This window comes from Rana temporaria, chromosome 2, assembly GCF_905171775.1.
Source record: "Rana temporaria chromosome 2, aRanTem1.1, whole genome shotgun sequence".
Classification (NCBI taxonomy): domain Eukaryota; kingdom Metazoa; phylum Chordata; class Amphibia; order Anura; family Ranidae; genus Rana; species Rana temporaria.
The window spans coordinates 227,102,699-227,124,003 of record NC_053490.1 but is presented as its reverse complement, the minus strand read 5'-3'; the positions used below and the strand labels follow the sequence as shown (position 1 = coordinate 227,124,003).

Sequence of the window (21,305 nt, the reverse complement as noted above, 5' to 3'; positions counted from 1 at the left end):
GCATACACACTGCCGGGATTTCCCGTACGTTTGTACAAGGCATTATTGTAAAATGAATGCAGAAATGTTCGTGGGTCTCCCTTCAATCATATATTAAAGAGGTTTATTCCTCATTTTATTTAGTAGATGGAGCCATGCAAATTGTTCCTGTATATCCACATAGTCCAATTAATTTGCTGAATTATAGTACTGATACAGCTCAATATAATAGAACCCCATATTTCAAATTGTATGTAGCTTTTTGGTTCCTTTTAGCCCACCTCACCAAAATGGGTCTGGTTGTTCTGTAGTATAACATTAATGAACATTTTTAAAATATAACCGCACCATGGCCATGGAATATGTGCATCCCTCTCTACCTGACTTTGAAGCTTAAAGGGGTTGTAAAGGTTTGTCTTTTATTTTGTAAATTGGTTCCTTTAAGCTAGTGCATTGTTGGTTCACTTACCTTTTCCTTCAATTTCCATTCTAAATGTTTTTTTTTCTTTGCTTGAATTTCTCACTTCCTGTTTCTCCTCAGTAAGCTTTCCACCATCATATGAGTGGTGGAAAGTCATTTAGAACAGCTTACTGAACACCTTACTGAGGAGAAACAGGAAGTGAGAAATTCAGACAAAGAAAACAAAGAAAAAAACATTTAGAAGGGAAATCGAAGTAAAAGGTAAGTGAACTAACAATGCACTATCTTAACCACTTAAGGACCAGCCCATGTACATATACGTCCACAATATGGCACGTACAGGCACATGGGCGTATAGGTACGTCCTCGCCTATTAGCGGGTGGGGGGTCCGATCGGGACCCCCCCCGCTACATGCGGAGGTCGGGTCCGCTCGGGGAGCGATCCGGGACCACGGCGCGGCTATTTGTTTATAGCCGCTCCGTCGCGATCGCTCCCCGGAGCTGAAGAACGAGGAGAGCCGTGTGTAAACACGGCTTCCCCGTCCTTCACTATGGCGGCGCATCGATCGCGTCATTCCCTTTATAGGGAAGACACGATCGATGACGTCATTCCTACAGCCACACCCCCAAACAGTTGTAAACACATACTAGGTGCACCCTAACTCCTACAGCGCCCCCTGTGGTTAACTCCCAAACTGCAACTGTCATTTTCACAATAAAGAATGCAATTTAAATGCATTTTTTGCTGTGAAAATGACAATGGTCCCAAAAATGTGTCAAAATTGTCCGAAGTGTCCGCCATAATGTCGCAGTCACGAAAAAAATTGCTGATCGCCGCCATTAGTAGTAAAAAAAAAATAAAAAATAAAAATGCAATAAAACTATCCCCTATTTTGTAAACACTATAAATTTTGCGCAAACCAATCGATAAACGCTTATTGCGATTTTTTTTACTAAAAATAGGTAGAAGAATACGTATCGGCCTAAACTGAGGAAAAAAAATGTTTTTATATATGTTTTTGGGGGATATTTATTACAGCAAAAAGTAAAAAATATTGCTTTTTTTTCAAAATTGTCGCTCTATTTTTGTTTATAGCGCAAAAACTAAAAACCGCAGATGTGATCAAATACCACCAAAAGAAAGCTCTATTTGTGGGGAAAAAAGGACGCCAATTTTGTTTGGGAGCCACGTCGCACGACCGCGCAATTGTCTGTTAAAGCGACGCAGTCCCGAACTGTAAAAACCCCTTGGGTCTTTAGGCTGCATATTGGTCCGGGGCTTAAGTGGTTAAAGAAACCTATTTAGAAAATAAAAAACAAACCTTTACAATCTCTTTAAGGGGAGGTAAAACCACCGCTCACCCACCTGTTTATACTGTCCGCCCTGACCACATGTGTAAAGGAGCCCTTGCTTCTTCTCTTCAGAAAATAGAAATCCAGGTGATCCGTATGGGCTTTTGCACTTTGTATGATATCACAACTTTTTTCACTACTTGATCAAATAAACTTGATTGAATATGTGTTGAAATAAATCCGCGCAAGTATATTTAAAAACACCAGTGACAGCAAAAGTATTTGGTATTGAACTAGGAATGGTTGAAGGCGATCAGTGGACAGCTGCCTCTACTAATTGCTTCCACCTAAGTGGAGCAAGAAAGTGTTAACTGGCGGTATGATTCTGTCTGGAATTACGTACCAAAAGCGGTACAATTATTTGCAAGGAAATTTGGCGTTTTATACTGTAGGCCTGTAATTCTTAGGAATAACTCACTTAAATCTGACCAAACAAGAGTCTAGTAGGCATCCCGGGTATGATTTTTTTTAAAAAACAAAATTTTAAATTATAATATAATAAATAATTATAAATAATTATAACAAATAATAATATAATTATAATAAAAATTATTCAATAATGTAATCAACTCAAAATCACTGAAATTTGCTCAGTTGCAGAATTGTCGCTGTCATTACTTTTATTTTTTTATGATGAATTCCCCCACAAATCGCTATCGCACAATTCTGCAAGTGATTATAATTTATTATCGCTGTTTTCTAGCTGCTCTAAAACCATTTTTGACATTCTACAGTTTTCAGGCAGAAAGAACAGTTTTTATTATATAAATGTACATGTAGGACACTGGGCAGACCACTAGGGACAAGGGGGGTGTGTAATTTTTACATACAGTACTGTAATCTATAAGATTACAGTATACTGTATGTAATGTGTTTGTTTACTTTTTGAATTTGGCGCCGTTCTCCGCCCCTGTGCGTCGTAACGTCGCAGGGAACGGAGATCGGCGGCACACAGGGAGACTGTGAATCGAGCGAGGAGGACCCGCTCACTCACACAGCGGGTAGGCATTGCAGGATGCAGGGACAAGGTGAGTAACTTGTCTGTGGATCCAGCGAGAAGGTAAGCCGCTGCACGCCGCTGCACACTCTGCACATCCACCCCGAGCGTGACTCGGGGATACCGATAATAGCATAAAAAATCCACCCTGAGTCACGCTCGGGTTTACCGCCAGGGAGGTTAAGAAGAAAAAGAAAGTAGACTTTGGCGCTGGTTCTATGGAGCCAAATGCTCCATAAAAGAGGCTCCTAGTGTAAGGTGCAGTGTGCAAAATATACACAAAGGGCCAGATTCACGTACAAGAGCGCCGGTGTAACGTAACCCGTTTACGATACACCACCGCAAGTTTCCAGTTTTAGTGCCCGATCCACAAAGCACTTACCTGGAAACTTGCGGCGGTGTATCGTAAAGACGTCCGGCGCAAGGCGGGCCAATTTAAATGGACGGGTGCCATTTAAATTAGGCGCGCTCCCGCGCCGAACCTACTGCGCATGCTCCGTTTCGCAATTACCGTCGTGCTTTGCGCGCAGTGACGTCATTTTTTCGAACGGCGACGCGCGTAGCATAATTCCGTATTCCCGGATGGCTTACGCAAACGACGTTCATTTTTAAATTTCGACGCGGGAACGACGGCCATACTTTATACAGCAATACGATAGGGCACCTAAAACGACGACTAACTTTGCGACGGGAAACTAGACTAGCGGCGACGTAGCGAACGCGAAAATCCGTCGTGGATCGCCGTAACTCCTAATTTGCATACCCGACACTGGTTTACGACGCAAACTCCTTCCAGCGGCGGCCGCGGTACTGCATCCAAAGATCCGACAGTGTAAAACAATTACACCTGTCGGATCTTATGGATATCTATGCGTAACTGATTCTATGAATCAGTCGCATAGATAGAAACAGAGATACGACGGCATATCTCTTTTGTGAATCTGGCCCAAAGTGCTAAATGATCCCAAGTGCCTATGTAAACTACTAGAATAATTCCACAGTATATATCATAAATGCAGCTATGAAAATAAATAAAAAATTACATAAAATATATATCACAGTGCTGTGCAAATTAAAGTGCTATTGTAAACACTGCTAGGTAAAGAAAATGTGCAAAACTTAAAATTCCTGTTCCATTAGGGTACCTATGTTAACCCTTTTTAACGATTTAAACTTGATTGCATACTGAAAATAGTGTGGGGGTATTCGGGGGGCAAGGTAGTTTACATACAAAAATATTCTTCAAGCAGAAAAATCATCTGGAAAGGTCCACTAATGTCATTTGGTGAAAAGAAATTCAATCTCTTCAGCTTGTGTTTGCTGGTTATTTTATGTGATTCAAAGATAAAAAACATTTTTATCTACTAAAATATTCTATTCTATTTTTTAAAGTTCCTATAAAGACTCATGGAGATACATTTCTATGATGCAACTAGATTTTAATTGTATGCTGTAAAATATCCCAACCATCTGGGCTGAATTATGGGGATATGTTTTATGTACGTAAGGTTTTCTTGATTGATAGGCTGTAGATCTAAAAATATACACATGATCATTAAATGAGGTTTTTTTTTACTGCTTTTTTTTTTTCTATAGGTGTTGATCCTTTCACGTGTTGAACAGACAAATACAGATGATGAGAGTGTGATAGACTGCATGCCAAAAATCAGTTCTGAGCCTCTGTCAAGTAATATATACTCTACATCAGAAATAATTCTTCTTACTTGGCTTAATGTTCATTATGAAAAGATGAGAAAAGTGGCATGGAAAAACTGTAAGAAAGGTAAATAAAAATAAAAAACAGTAAAAAATTATTTTATGCTGGGATAAGAATACTTATAGAATGGCTCATGATAAATACAGGGCACAGCCTTACCACTTGCAAGCTTCCACTTTACATGACTTTAATCTCTTCATAACCTGAGGATCATAAAGAGTATGTAAACTCAACATTTCTTATTATTGATATGTGCCTGCTGTACCATGTACTTGTATGAAAAAAGTATCCTGTTTTTAATTGTATTGCTTCATTTGTGTGAAATCCCTGGTGTTCCTGTCAGTCACTCTGCTTTCCTATTAAAAACTGACCACACTAGGCATGCACACAAAGCGTAATTAGTTCTCTACTGTAGCTGTGATAGGAACTCAATGGGGTGGATTTAATAAAACTGGAGAGTGCAAAATCTATTGCAGCTCTCCATAGAAACCAATCAGCTTCCAGTTTTTTTTTTTGACAAAGCTCAACAAGCTGACGTTAGAAACTGATTGGCTATCATGCACATCTGCACCAGATTGTGCACTCTCCAATTTTTGTAAATCAACCCCACGGTGCTCTCCTTCATTGATCAGACTTCTGCTCACACACCCTCCTCCCCCATTCACAGCCATTCAGTGGGAAGTTCCGTGTACTGCTGCTTCACCTCCCTCAGCTCTCTGGTCTCAGCTGCATTAAGAGCTTAGAGGGTTTGTGATTACTTATAAAACAGGGGCGAATAATGTATTAATAATGTTTTTATATCTTTATACACATGTTTTGACTTTAATTTCTAATTTAAACTGAATGGGTTGTAGCTTTTGTTGGTACAATTTCTCAGTAATAACATTTCTTGTTAATTTCCTATTATGAACTGTCAATTAATTATAATTTCACATACTGTCATTATTTGTACTAAGTACTACTGTTTCTACATTTTACTTTTTTCTTTGTGTACATTATGTGTACAGAGAAAGAAGCACAGTGCCAGCTGCAGCCTGAAGAAGTTTGTAGACTTCTTCATAAGTGTGGGATCTTTAGTATGAGAGCTGCAGATGTCAGGGACAGTGTAGTCTTGGAACTGGCAGCACACACAGGAGCATGCTGCTAGTTGATAGGTGGGACATAGATTAAAGTTGTATTAAACCCAAAACCAAACGTATTATATCCTGAATCTTACCAGTTCTTGGATGTGAGGACTGGGTTTTCTTTTTTAGGCTTTCTATTTTTTTTTCACCAGGTGATCTTGCCAGTTGGTCTGCTGTTTTTCAACAGAACAAGCTGTCTTGCAAATATATCAGTTAAGAGTGTTGAGACAAACCATTTACCACTGTTAGGGGTGCTTACAATGATCAGCTTTTAATTATTGTGCTGGCAGCTCAACCCCTCCCGATGTAGCCCTTAGATGGGGGAGGAGAGCGACCGAGAGTCACGTGACCATTCTGAAGAGATCTGATCTGTGTGTTATGGTTGCATAAAAGAGAGGGGCTGGCAGTGATTTTTTTTAACAATTTACTTTGCTACTCACTGCGGGAAGAGGGGGGCGGAGACAGCTCACTCACACAGGAGCTGACAGGCAGGGAGGGAGGGGGAGAGAGGAGAGCTGCAGAGGACAGAGGCACATAAACTGACCACGGTTATCGGGGTTAAGCAGCCATGACTATCATGGTAAGCACACAGAGGGGGACACAGGAGCAGGTACAGTAGGATAAAACAGTTTTTTTTTTTACAGTTTAGAGAGATGCGGATTAGACAACAGAAGCAATGTGCTGTTTAATCTGCTATAAGGGAACAGGAGCTTTTTTTTTCTTCTTTTAGGGTTACTACCACTTTAAGGTCTGTTTGTTAATGTAGCCAGGGGGAAGCAGGGTATTAGCCCTGAACAATATAGGTCTAAATAGCCTAAAAATAGTTTAGGTCTTCAATCAGTTTTAAATGTCTCAACTGGTTGAAGACTGCAAATAAAGAGCAAATAAAATGTGTTTTCTCCAAATAACACCCGTTTGATATTTCTGCTGTCACTGGAAAGTCTGCTTTACTCTAATTGCTGCAATAAACTGTGCAGCAACATTCCATACAGGGGCTGATTTACTAAAGGCAAACCGACTGTTCATTTTGCAAGGGAAGTTGCACTTTGTAAGGGAATTATCCCCAGACCTCAGTGAATGTGATTTCACTTTGCAAAGAATACCCATTCACATGTAAGGAAAAGAAAAAAAAATCTATTTTACTTCCACAGCCTATATCCCTTTTAATCAACCCCAGAATTTGAGATTTCTCAATCGTTCTTTATAGGTATAGGAACTTATAGAAGTGTTTATGTGAGTGCTATTACAAAGTTTTCCCTAAGTAACCAATCGTTCATTTACTCAGTTATCTAGGAGAGCAATTATCGTAATGTCCTAATGTTTTCTATTGTCTTAACTTTATTCTTGCATTATTTTTTTAATGGAATTTACTTAAGATTATGTTTTATGGTCAGTTTATATGCAATCATACATAATTCCTACTTGTGTACCAATGTAAAATGCTAACCAACTATTAGTGCGGGTATCCAGATGTGCCTGGTATTCTTGGTTACTTTCTGATGGAATATCAGGCTTTTGTCCCTTTGTATTGATCTCTGAATTGGATGGGTGACCTTATTAATTAATCGGTTTAGGAGACGGGAGAGATAAGATCCACAAGCCAGTAAAGTCTGTATTTACATATTAAAGCACCGGCACTATTATTTTGATGTCATTTTACATTGGTACACACATGTATATATACAGTCTGTTAGTATATGTTTGTAATTATAGTACGTTGGACCACCTATATTTATTTAATTATAAGACATAGTCCAGAAGCTGACCTATAACATTAATTGCTATGCAGTTGTCATTTGGTTAAACTTTTTTGTGTAGGGAATTGTATATCTTTGTGAATTGTAATTCTTGATTCATGTCAGAATTATCGCAAAGAAATAAATTAAACTCATGTTCAGAGTTATGAGAACAGCCGTGCCCTAGGCCTTGATATAACTTGGATTTTCTAGCCAGACACCTGTAATTAGTTTTCTACTTATACCAAGTATTTCATCTCAACTCCCAGACAAGGTCTTCTGAGGCCAAGCTATTGGTTCATTCACTATCAGGGAAGCTTCATTTATTTCACGGATATAAGAGAACACTAAAAGGCAGAAAGAAAAAGGTTGCTATTGATGGACTTGGCCCTAAATTTATCACACTTAGCCCTTTTACTGATAAATTCCACTGCATTAACTGCAGGGTTTGTTCTATGTTTATGTTATTAACAGGTATGCGTTTTTCTTCTTAATTATTCATGTAAATGATTATTTGCTTACCAAGGCTGTCAGTTAACAATTTCACTTGAAAAATTCTCTTCATCAAAACTCTGAAGGGAATATATAAACATTTCCAGCCTATTGAACTTTTTCCTTAACTCACAGTATTGATTTTCTGTGCCTCCCTACCACATGCCATTTGTTCCCTAGTACATGTACTACGTATTTCTAATGTGTAATATTTCAGTATGTTGCATTGCTCGAGAAATAATATGAAATACATTTTCCATGACATGCATAGTGGGACTTATCTCAGGGCTTCTTGCTACTATCTGTTGTAAATTCATACTGCTTATATTACGTAAAGCATTGACTGCTCTGTGTTATTAACAGAGATACACTTTTCAAACCTAAAAGTGGACCTTTCAATAACTTGTCTGCATGAATACATTTCTGTGACATTTCACAAACAAGCCATCTTTGCACTCCAACTAAGTGACTTTGTCTGGGCGAAGATAATATCATCAATCTGGTGGGGGCAGAATAAAGCATTTTTTTCCAGTCTTCTATTCCTCAAAGATCAGACTACAACATTGAAAATTTGTCACAATGTGAGAGGCTGATGTAGGCGTGTCAGACAGCACAGTCAAGAACTGCAATTAATATCTCAGATTTTTTACACTTACACATTGTTAAGCATGCACCTAAAATGAAAAATAACATAAAATATATTTTATATATATATATATATATATATATATATATATATATATATATATATATATATATATATATATATACATAGGGGTGTGTGAAATGTACCGCTAAGGGTGCTGTACAATGGAAATGTACAAAAGCATACATAAATAATGATTGATCTAATGAAAATCAATCTCAAATCACGCTATGAGTGAATATATGAAAAACAGAACAAGTCCAATGAGGTGAATCAATCCTTAGAAATAACAGGCAAAGTCCACCACAGATAAGTGGTTGTTCTCAAGTGGATACTGATGATTCAAGCAGGTGTATGAAACATCCAGAGTAATATGTCACCCAATCAGTGATAAGAATATATACTCTTACCGGAACGGGTGGACCCGAGTGTCAGCGACAACGAGTCAGTAAAGCATGGGTGTCCAGATGGGCAAGTCGACCAAGCTATCAAAGAAGCCCAGGGAACTCTGGAAGCAACTCAGAAGGATCTTGTAAGTGACCGCAAAACTGGAAGGCTGATGACCAAGTTGGATAGCCCAAAAAACTCACATCCGGGGGGGGGGGGGGGGCTTGTAAAGAAAAATTGCCTCCAATTTTATAGGTCAAAAAAGGAAGTTTTTATTTTAAAAAAAACAACATACATGCATAAAATATAATCACAGGATTAAAGCAATGTGGGGAGCAATGAGCCAAGTCCGATTTTTTATATATATATATATATATATATATATATATATATATATATATATATACATACACACACACGCAGTATCTCACAAAAGTGAGTACACCCCTCACATTTTTGTAAATATTTTGTTATACCTTTTCATGTGAGGCCTCGTACACACGTCGAGAAACTCGTCGTAAAAGAAACATCGTTTTCCTCGACGAGTTCCTTGTCAGGCTTGTCAGGAATCTTGTCAAGCTTTCTTTGCGTACACACTGTCAAGACAAAATCTCATCGTTCTCAAACGTGGTGACGTAAAACACGTACGACGGCCCTAAAAAGGGGAAGTTTGATTCCACTGGCGCCACCCTTGGGGCTGCTTTTACTAATCTCATGTTACTGTGTGTTAAGTAAAAGTTTGGTGAAAGACGATTCATGCTTTTCAGTCTGTAACAGTGTGACGAATGTGCTATCTCCATTACGAACGCTACTTTTACCGAAGGTGCGCTCCCGTCTCATATTTTATTCTGAGCATGCGCAGGTTTCTAAGCATACACACGAACGTGTTTCTCATCGTAAACCAGCCCGACGAGAAACACGATGAGGAAATCGAGACTCCCGACGAGAAAAAAGAGAACTTTTTCTCTTTTTTTCTCGTCAAGATCCACAACAGTTTTCTCGACGAAAAACATACACACGACCGTTTTCCTCGGCAAAAAAGCTCTGCCGCCAAGTTTCTTGATGGATTTTGTTGAGGAAAACGGTCGTGTGTACGAGGCCTGACAGCACTGAAGAAATGACACTTTGCTACAATGTAAAGTAGTGAGTGTACAGCTTGTATAACAGTGCAAATGTGTTGCCCCTTCAAAATAACTCAACACACAGCAATTAATCTCTAAACCGCTGGCCACAAAAGTGAGTACACTCCTCACATTTTTGTAAATATTTTGTTATACCTTTTCATGTGACAGCACTGAAGAAATGTCACTTTGCTACAATGTAAAGTAGTGAGTGTACAGCTTGTATAACAGTGTAAATGAGCTGTCACAGGCCATGACACTCAAACCACCATGCTTGACTGTAGGCAAGACACACTTGTCTTTGTGCTCTTCACCTGGTTGCTGCACACGCTTGACACCATCTGAACCAAATAAGTTCATCTTGGTCTCATCAGACGACATGGTTCCAGTATGTCAGTACAGGCACTGGGAGTTACAGTTCATTGAGGGAACCATGAATGCCAACTTGTACTGTGACATACTGCAGCAGAGCATGATCCTCTCCCTTCAGAGACTGGGCTGGCTGCAGGGCAATATTCCAACATGATAATGACCCCAAACACACCTCCAAGATGACCACTACCTTGCTAAAGAAGCTGAGGGTAAAGGTGATGGACTGGCTAAGCCTGTCTCCAGACCCAAACCCTATTTAGCATCTGTGGGCATCCTCAGACGGAGGGTAGAAGAGTGTTAGGTCTCTAACATTCACCAGCTCCATAAAAGGTCATCATGGAGGAGTGAAAGAGAACTCCATTGGCAACCTGTGAAGCGCTGGTGAACTCCTTGCCCAATAATGGTGTCCACACAAAATATTGGCACTTTGGGCCCACTTTGGACATTTTCACTTAGGGGTGTACTCACGTTTGTTGCCAGCAGTTTAGACATTAATGGCTGTGTGTTGAGTTATTTTGAGGGGACAGCAAATTTACACTGTTATACAAACTGTATATTCACTACTTTACATTGTAGCAAAGTGTCATTTCTTCATTGTTGTCACATGAAAAGATATAATGAAATGTTTACAAAAAATGTAGGGGTGTACTCACTTTTGTGAGATTATATATATATATATATATATATATATATATATATATATATATATATATATATATATATATATATATATATATATATATATATAGTAGATGATCAGGTCAAATAACCAACATTATATTATATATTATAAATTTAAGTTAGATGGATAGATAAAAATAAATGATTATTAAATATGCCTCTAGCTTTCAAATCTATTTATGTATAATAAAATAAATTCAACAGATTCATGTACTGTTTATTACCACCTGAATAAAACTTTGAGAACACATTGGGCACAGCTGTGTCCAGCTTATCAGAAAGCTTGAGAGATAAGCTTTTCAAGTAATTTTGTACCAGGTAATAAAATGCAAGACAAATCGAAAAATAAAGGATTTATGCATTTGTCTCTATTGTTTTTGGAGATAGATGAAACAAAATAAACAAATAATACTTTCCTTTGTTCCTGGCATCTGAAGATTGGATATTGTACCCTAAAAAAAGCCACATGGCTTCTCCTGCTCTGTCAGAACTATGTATTCAATATAATGGGGAAATAGTAATGTTCCGTATTGTCATCATCTTTCATGTAAAAGTAGCATTGAGTTTTTATTTCTTTTTTTATGAATATAAAAATAAGTGTCTTGGTGTCTGTTTTAATGCAATGCCACAGTAGGCAGTGAAGATGTTCAGGGGAGTGCTGTTTTCTAATTAGGTTTTATTTTAACAGGGGACATACCACCCACAAGATGGATCATGAACTTTGATAAAGACCTTTTAGATGGTCTTGTCCTTGCAGCACAGGTGGCAGCCTATTGTCCATATCTTGTAAGTATCAGTTTGTTTCCTATAAGTACTGAAATCCCTTCACATTGAAATTAATAGAAAATACTTTATTAAATTATAATTTTTTTGCAGGTCTCCTCCCATTTGGTAGACATGTATACCAGTCCAGAGTCTCCAGAACAATGCCTGCACAACTGCCTGATCCTGATGAATGCTCTCCGAACAATCAATTTAAACATTGACATACAGGTGGAACAATATTTGCCCTATATCCATGTATTTAGTCTAACATATACCGTATCTCTTTGTATATTATATATTTTTTAAACGCAGGAGAATTTATCTAATTTCAGTTTCACTAATCTTATGTGAAAAAAAATTCAGGGAACCTTGTGCATTGTGGTAATGCATGCATGTCAACATGTTCATTAAGGTGTGTTGTGTTAAGTATAGTACCGCCATTGGCAAAAAGTTTTGAGAATGACACAAATATTAATTTTCACAAAGTCTGTTGCTTCAGTGGTTTTAGATCATCTTGTCAGATGTTACTATGATATACTGAAGTATAATTACAAGCATTTCATAAGTGTCAAAAACTTTTTATTGACAAATACATTAAGTTTATGCAAAAATTTCAATATTTGCAGTGTTAACCCTTCTTTTTCAAGACCTCTGCAATTCGTCCTGGCATGCTGTAAATCAACTTTTGGGCCACATGCTGACTGATGGCAGCCGCCACCTCCCCCATTCTTGTATAATCAATGCTTGGAGTGTGTCAGAATATGTGGGGGGTTTTTGTTCACCCACCTCTTGAGGATTGACCACAAGTTCTCAATGGGATTAAGGTCTGGGGAGTTTCCTGGCCAAAATGTCAATGTTTTTTTCACCAAGCCACTTAGTTATAATTGTTGCTTTATGGCAAGGGGCTCCATCATGCTGGCAAAGGCATTGTTCCTCACCCAACTGTTCTTGGATGGTTGGAAGAAGTTGCTCTTGGAGGATGTTTTTGTACCATTCTTAAGCAACATTTTTAAAATGAGCCCACTCTAATGGCTTAGAAGCAACCCCACACATGAATGGTTTCAGGATGCTTTACTGTTGGCATGACACAGGACTAATGGTAGTACTAACTTTTTTTTCTCCGGACAAGGTTTTTTCCTGATGCCCCAAATAATCGGAAAGAGGATTCATCAGAGAAAATTACCTTTCTGCAGTCCTCAGCAGTCCAATCCCTGTACCTTTTGCAGAATATGAGTCTGTCCCTGATATTTTTCCTGGAGAGAAGTGGCTTATTTGCTGCCCTTCTTGGCACCAGGCCATCCTCCAAAAGTCTTCTCCTCACTGTGCGTGCAGATGCACTCATATCTGCCTGCTACCATTCCTGAGCAAGCTGGTGGTGTCCCGATCCTGCAGCTGAATAATATGTAGGAGATGGTACTGGTGCTTGCTGGACTTTTATGGACACCCTGAAGCCTTCTTCACAAAGTTTTTTTTTATGGGATAAAGTTTGTGTTCATGGCAAAGAGGGACTTTGCAATTATTTGAAATTCAACTAATCACTCTTCACAATATTCTGGAGTATATGCAAATTGCCATCATAAACACTGAAGCAGCAGACTTTGTGAAAATGTATATGTGTGCTATTCTCAAAACTTTTGGCTATGGCTGTACATGAAAATGAAATGGCTGGCAATGCACCAAAATTGCCCAAAAAAAAAAAGACTTGCATAATATTTTGAAAGGTTGCACATCACAATGCATGGTGGTGTGTTACCATGTATGTCAGAGATATGTTGCCTTAGTGTGTTGGGGTAAAATTTGAAATAAATGGACTCACAGCATGCTAATGCATGTTACTGAAATGCATCACAATGCAAAAGTGTGATTCAGCCTTCATCCATAGTACAGCTGCTGCTAATTTCATCTGCAGTAATCCCCTGCACACCCCATGTCAACAGCATTTATATTTTAGCCACTAGTGAATAGAAGACAGTTAGCTTTATGCAGGCATACAAACAAGTGATGCTGAACATTCAAGGGACTCTTGTTGAACTAGGTATATCCATGAAACCACAGTTTGACACTAAAATAGAGGTATATCATATTAGAGCTGCACGATTAATCATTAAAAAAAACACAATCTCTTTTCAACCCCCCATACGATCTTAATCCGACATTTCCACGATTCATGTTACAAGTGCAGTGTTCCGCTCACTCACAGCTGTCAAAAAACAAACAACAAACATCTGCAAATGTTTATCAACATTGCTCAGTTCTGAGAGATTAAAGGAAACATTGTAACATTTAGTTCTATTAGGGATGAACTTCGGCCTGTACGTGAGGTCAGTTTAACTCATTAAAGACTAAGCCTTTTTTCTGACAATTGTTGTTTATAAGTTAAATCAGTATTTTTTGCTGGAAAATGACTTCGGACCCCTGTATTTGCGCAGCAGTCTTTCAAACGCAATTATTTTGAAAAAAAAAAAACGTTAATGAATAAAAAAAAAACTACACAGTAAAGTTAGCCCAATTGTTTTGTATAATGTGAAAGATGATGTTACACCGAGAATTGTGAGAGAATTGTGATCTTTATTCTAGGCAAAAAAAATTGTGATTCTATTTTTTTCCAGAATCCTGCAGCTCCTTATATATATATATATATATATATATATATATATATATATATATATATATATATATATATATATATATATATATATATATATATATATATATACTGTATATATATATAGACGGATATGCTAGGGTTGTGGGGGCACTGTATATTTCTGATTATTATTACACTTCATCTTTACTCATATAATTACAGTATTTTAACTTCCTAAATGGTGCACATATTTGTTTAAATCTACATTTTAGCTGATATGGGCCACACTTAATGTTAAACCTTTCTAAAAAAATCTTAAAAAAACTTTAGCAATGATCTTAAATATTTGAATTAAAATGTCTAAATTAGAATGTGCCCTTTCTAATAGGGAAGTCTGAAATGCAGTAAGTACTCAGACAGCTGGGGACTATGTGTATGCTGGGCTGCCACAAGCAAAAACAAGTGCAGTTAAAAGCTACATGTGACACCTGCGATTCTGGCTGTGTACCACTGAAGTAAACTGTTTTCTATTTGTATTGTGCTGTCTTTGAATTTCTGTTTAGGCTACTGACATATGTGACCCAAATCCAGTAATGATGCTAATGCTGTGTGTGTACCTGCATGAAAAACTGCCACTTTATGTGCCTAAAAAGATGATCACATTTGATGGGCCGCTTCACCAAATTATTTCACGCCAGGTAATGAATAACACGTACATATTATGTTAACTTATCATGTTTTTACTTTACTCTTTCTTTATTCTGTAGATATCAGATAAAATAAAATAAAATGTATTATGAATATAATTGAGCAGCCAAACCAAGCTTCCTCTGCATGCACAAAAAATAAAATGCCTAAATATTTTTTTTGTTTTTCAGAATAAGTATGGCATTTTAATGTTATGTAGTCTGCTATCTAGCCTCCAGATAGCCATTCTCAGCTCCATTCCCTTTTTAGTATCATTAGTTTAATTACTTTTTATCTGTGCTGAGAGAAGCCCGTTGTTTACAGAACTGCATAGAATCATAGAAGCAGTGACTCATTCCTATCACAGGCAAACATTTATAGTGGACTCTCCTATGCTGCATTCATTTTGGACAGGTTGTGAGCCCTTGAAAGGGCGAAGAAGCAGAGTCTAATCACACATATCAACAGATACTCACCAGAACACCCTAAAAGGGATGATGGCCTTTACATAAAGGTGTACTAGGTTGCAGCCTGTAGGTACACCTGTGCATATGGCAGCTAGAGCCAAAGCATGATACAAAGCTAACAGGCAGATTCAGAAACAGGAATAGGCCAAAAGTCAGAGTAAGCAATGAAAAAAAGTATAGTCAAATACAAATAGGAAGTTAAGCTATTACTTAGGCAATGGATGTTGGTCTAAGCTCACCTTAATAGTGAGGTTGATTGACAGGTTAGGTTGGGAGAGACTGTGTAGCTGCTATATCAATCATCAGCTGCAATTTGTCCACACCTATACCTCACAGTCCATTGGATCAGAGCAGGGTTTAGTCATAAGGTAAGAGAGAATATCTGGATAGAGTTACAAAGAGTTGCAGCACAGCCTTGCTGCTGTTACGTGACAATCCTTTTTCAGATATCTGAATCCAAAGTTGCAATCAAGCTGCTTTGCTGTGCTCTCTTTAGTTAACCCATAGTAATCTGAGAACCCTTTGTCATGTAAATGGTAATTTGTAAAACAGAGATTGGATCTACATAGTGTAACATAGATGTAAAGCAGTTTAAGCACTTATAAACTTGGAAAAAGGACTAACATATTACCACAAATTATTATACAGTTTCTTTTAAAGCTATATTAAAGCTTAATTTTTATTTTAAATTAAAATAATTAATGGTTTTGCACAGCGCAGACACAATCCGCTTCTGAGGTTCCCCCTGGCGCACCACGCTCCTCCACTTTGGTAAGTGCCCCCAGGGAGAGTTTTCCATGGGGGGCACCTGTGTGTGCATACTCCTGTGCCGCCCTGTCTGGGTCTATTGACACACAGCTAACAGCTTGGCCTCATCCTCCACTCACTTGGCACAGCATTTGGTTGACTCCCGCCATCTGACAGCTCTTAAATTGTTAGGGGGCGGGTGACCCCGTCCTTGTGACATCATGGGCCAGAGTCATGCTGGGTCGCTGACATCACAAGGGGTAAGCGGAGCTGACGGGAGCCTGTGGTGTGAGCAGACCTTTTCCTTTTGGGTAAGCGGTGGCGGTGGGTGTCGTGATTGACAATGGATCTACACAGGGGGACTTTTATTTTTTAAATAAAAGACCTGTCAAAAACTGTCTAATGTGTTTTTTTACACTACACTTTTTTTTGGGGGGGGGGGGTGAATGAATAGGTTTACCCCTACTCAATCACATGGGGGCAGGATCCAGATTCCGATAAGCCCTCCACCCACAGACTCCCACAACAAAGGAAGAGGCCCTTCTGCCCATCAACATGGGGATAAGGTGCTCTACCCAAAAGTACAGTAGGTGTTTGTGATATTGTGTTTTTAGCACGACAGCATCGCGCTGATTCTCGGCGACATGGTGCCGAGATCTCGTCGACATCTCGCACTCACTGGAATAGTGACAGCACATCCCAGCAAGCGCGTCATAGAAGCGACGGGAGATCCGACTTGGATTCCCGCCAATTCTACACGTGTGCGGCGTTTGTTATGAATCCTGAGGGGGAAGTCCCCGCCGGATTTTAAATAAAAATCCGGCATGGGTTCCCCCTCAGAAGCATACCGGGCCCTTAGGTCTGTTATGGGTTGTAAGGAGAGCCCCCCTACGCCGAAAAAAACGGCGTAGGAGGTCCCCCTACAATCCATACCAGACCCGTATCCAAAGCACGCTACCCGGCCGGCCAGGAAGGGAGTGGGGACGAGCGAGCGCCCCCCCCCCCGAGCCGTACCAGGCTGGGTGGGGGCCGCCGTCTGGTTCTCTTCCACCGCCGGGGGGGTCGCTTTTAAAAAAGCCCCCCCCCCAGCGGGTTTCCTCCGGCGTCTTCGGCGGGGGGGGCTTCTTCTTCCGCTATCCCGACGGGTCTTCTCCGCTATCCGGGGGGTCTTCTCAACTCTCCGGGGGTCTCCTTCTATGTTCGCCGCTCTCCGCTGTTGACTCGGCGCACCCCGGTTCTTCCTCTCGCTGTCCGGTGCCTTCTTCTTCCGTGCTGTACGTCTTCTTCTCCTTCCGTGCTGTGAGTTCTTCTTCCGTGCTGTGACGTCATGTCCTTCACTTCTCTTCTTCTCCCGATGTTGACACGTCGCCTTTCCTCGCTGCAATGACAGGTGCGCGGCTTGCATCGGATTTATATAGACCTCACAATCCCATCATGCTCTGGTACCTACCCATGTGATACCTACCCACGTGGGTAGGTATCACATGGGTAGGTACAGAGCATGATGGGACTGTGAGGCCTATATAGGTCCGATGAAAGCAGCGCACCTGCCATTTCAGCGAGAAGAGCCGGCGTGTCAACATCTGGAGAAGAGAAGAAGATGACGTCACAGCCCGGAAGAAGAAGAATACGTCACAGCATGGAAGAAGAAGATAGACGTTCAGCGCTGAAGGAGAAGGCACCGGACAGCTGGAGGAAGAACTGGGGTGCGCCGAGTCAACAGCGGAGAGTGGCGAACATAGCAGAAGACCCCCGGAGAGTGAAGAAGACCCCCCGGATAGCCGAAGAAGACCCCCCCGGATAGCGGAAGAAGAAGCACACCACCCCCCGCCGAAGACGTCGGAGGAAACCCGCCAAAGAGTGGGCGCTTTTATAAAAGCGACCCCCCCCGGCGGTGGAAGAGAACCGGACGGCGGCGAAGAGCGGCCCCCACCCGAAGACGTCAAAGAAGAAGCCCCCCCTGGTAAACAGAGCTAAAGAAGACAGGGGGAGCCTCCGGAGCAGAAAAATAAATTATTTTAAAAACCCTTGTGTGGTGTGTTTATTAACTTTGACATTTTTCCTACAGGTGAATGGTTAGGGGTACGATGTACCCCATATCCATTCACTTAGGGTGGGGGGCCGGTATCTGGGGGCCCCCTTATTAAAGGGGGCTCCCAGATTCCGATAAGCCTCCCGCCCGCATACCCCGACAACCAACGGCCAGGGTTGTCGGGAAGGGGCCCTGTCCTCATCAACATGGGGACAGGGTGCTCTGGGGTGGGGGGGGCCTGCAGTTCGCCCCCCTGCCCCAGAGCACCCAACCCCCCCATGTTGAGGGCATGCAGCCTGGTACGGCTCAGGAGGGGGGGGGGGGGCGCTCGCTCGTCCCCACTCCTTTCCTGGCCGGCCGGGTAGCGTGCTTTGGATACGGGTCTGGTATGGATTGTAGGGGGACCCCCTACGCCGTTTTTTCGGCATAGGGGGCTCTCCTTACAACCCATAACAGACCTAAGGGCCCGGTATGCTCCTGAGGGGGGAACCCATGCCAAATTTTTTTTTTAAATCCGTCAGGATTCATAACAAACGCCGCACACGTGTAGAATTGGCGGGAATCCAAGTCGGATCTCCCGTCGCTTCTATGACGGCTCTGTCTCCATCGCGGCAAGCCAGCTCGGCGCTGGCTCCCGCGATGGGGCTCGTAGGTGCTCAATCTCGCCGAGAAAGGGAGCGAGATTGACACAATATCGCGTACACCGTATGTTGGGGGCATGCGACCTGGTATGGTTCAACAGGGGGTTAGGACGCTTGCTCGTCCCCTCCCTTTTCTGTAATCCCAGGCTGCATGCTCGGATAAGAGTATGGTATGGACTTTGGAGGGGACCCCCACGCCAATTTTTTAAACATTTGGGCATGGGGGTTCCCTTCAAAATCATACCAGACCCTAAGGAAGGTTTTTCACATTGTTTTTTATTTTTTTATTGTCAGCATTTATTTATTTTTATTTTTTTACATTCAGCTTTTAGGACACAGTGGCCCATCCGCTCCTTAACAACCATGTTGTTTAGTATGTTAATAAATATGCCTTCTACCGCTAGGCGTTAAATTACTGCATGTTTTCACTACTAAAATACTATATAACTTCATAAAATAAAGAATGCAGTATTTTAGTAGCAATTTTTAGTGAGTGCCCAAAACGCTGTGCGGTATCTTGCCACATACTCGGATGCGGTAAGATACCGCTTTGTGAATAAAGCCCAATGTCTCTTATTTATGTAGTTCAATAAAAATAAATATTGAATAATTCATTTCATAGCTTGAGGTATTCATTCTTGGGTCTTGTTTTCACTTATTCTGTGCGCTTTGTGGTGACCTAGAGTTCATTGGTTCCTTTGCAAATCAATGAACTGAATGCAACAATCATACATCAAACTCGTTTTATGCAGAGTGCAGGCAAGTGTTTGCTTTTAATACAAATAATAATATGCGTTCTTTAAAAAGGTTGTGTACTTTAATAAATATCTGTTGACTCAGTTTTTACACTGCAGTGATTGACTGTAATGTTCCATATCACTGGTATTCAATGACAGTTTGTCACTATTATATTACCTATACACAGCTGCTGATCAATAGTCTGACCTTTATGATTTTATATTGCTGGAACAGGTCCGTTTGAAAAATCCAAGCAGCAAACCACTAGTGTACAATGCTACAGTTGTAGGTCGAGAGTCAGCTGATTTCTCATTGCCTAAAGGAAACACAATAACGATTGCTCCAAAGTAAGTAACCTTTTTCATTGTCTTCATTGGAACTGACAGCTCAGAATGCATACAAATGTTGCATATTAAATATAAACAATATAGATCATTATTGTTCACCAGGGTAAATCTAGTTGTTTACATAATGTAGATGGCAAACATATGCTGCAGTTTGACATGCCACTTTCTTATCATGCCCAGTGGCAGTCTTTCTAAAAATTAATGCTATCATTAGTCATTTTTTTCCCCAGCATCTGTTGTAAGTACCAATTAAAGAATCATTGTTTGAAATCTGTCATTCTCTCTGAATGTATATATTTATGTAGCTTTTGTGTAATAGCATCTTCTTGTTGGTGCCTGGCTGGTTTGCTTTGACATCCAGCTGTGCTCTTATTCCAGGACACTATGGTATTACTGAGCATCCCCTGTTAGTACATGATGCATACTATAGTTTGAGATTAACAGGTATTGAAGAATGAAATCTGACATTGACTGTGCACAGCCAAGCAGAGAGATAATATTGCCCTTGACCTTGTTGCTGCACTCATTTGTGCCTCACAGAGCATAGCCTTTGACCTCTTTTCCAGCTGCACGATTCCAGACTTTCTTTTTATTATAGGAGCATAATCTGAGGATTACAGAATAATCACTTAAATCAACACCTAATAAAGCAAAAGTGCAAACAATGAGAAAGTGCAATGTTTGTCATTTCCCCTCTCCATATACATCTGCAAAAATATACCATGCTGGCTGAACCTAGCAAAACGTTTCATAAACAGGACCAAATGTTTTTCTAGCAAAAGCTAAAAATCGATGCACGTCTAAGGAAGCGCTTTAGTCTAAAAATAAAATCTATATTTTATCACAGAAGAGTTCTTTAGCACTCTATATGCATGCTCATATATTATTATTTTTTTCTGAAATTTGATTAGGCCGTTAATTTGAAACATTGCTAACTACTATAGCAGATTACTCAATTAATCTTTCTGTTTGCACCTTGTTGTTAAAGGAAATTATCATGCAGAAGTTAGGGATCTGCAGGTGTAGTATCCTGGATCAAGAGTCAGTCAATCAAGTGTTTGAATCCCTTGTTTGCACATGCCTTTTTCTGGTCGATGACTCAATGAGGTTGATTTACTAAAACCGGAGAGTGCAAAATCTGGTGCAGCTGTGCATGGTAGCCAATCAGCTTCTAACTTCAGCTTGTTCAGTTAAGCTTTGACAATAAAACTCGGAAGCTGATTGGCTTTTATGCAGAGCTGCACCAGATTTTGCACTCTCCAGTTTTA

The 21,305-nt window shown here is 40.2% G+C and overlaps 1 protein-coding gene across 1 annotated transcript in view; it reads left to right on the top strand.

Annotated features, from left to right (window-relative positions):
* CFAP47 (cilia and flagella associated protein 47) overlaps positions 1-21,305 on the top strand; it is a 610,902-nt gene that overhangs the window by 228,506 nt on the left and 361,091 nt on the right. Inside the window, exons 33-37 of the mRNA XM_040336504.1 lie at positions 4,347-4,533; positions 11,715-11,812; positions 11,903-12,019; positions 14,942-15,076; positions 19,925-20,037. Of these exons, the coding sequence (XP_040192438.1) occupies positions 4,347-4,533; positions 11,715-11,812; positions 11,903-12,019; positions 14,942-15,076; positions 19,925-20,037 (650 nt within the window). The remainder of the gene's footprint in view (positions 1-4,346; positions 4,534-11,714; positions 11,813-11,902; positions 12,020-14,941; positions 15,077-19,924; positions 20,038-21,305) is intronic.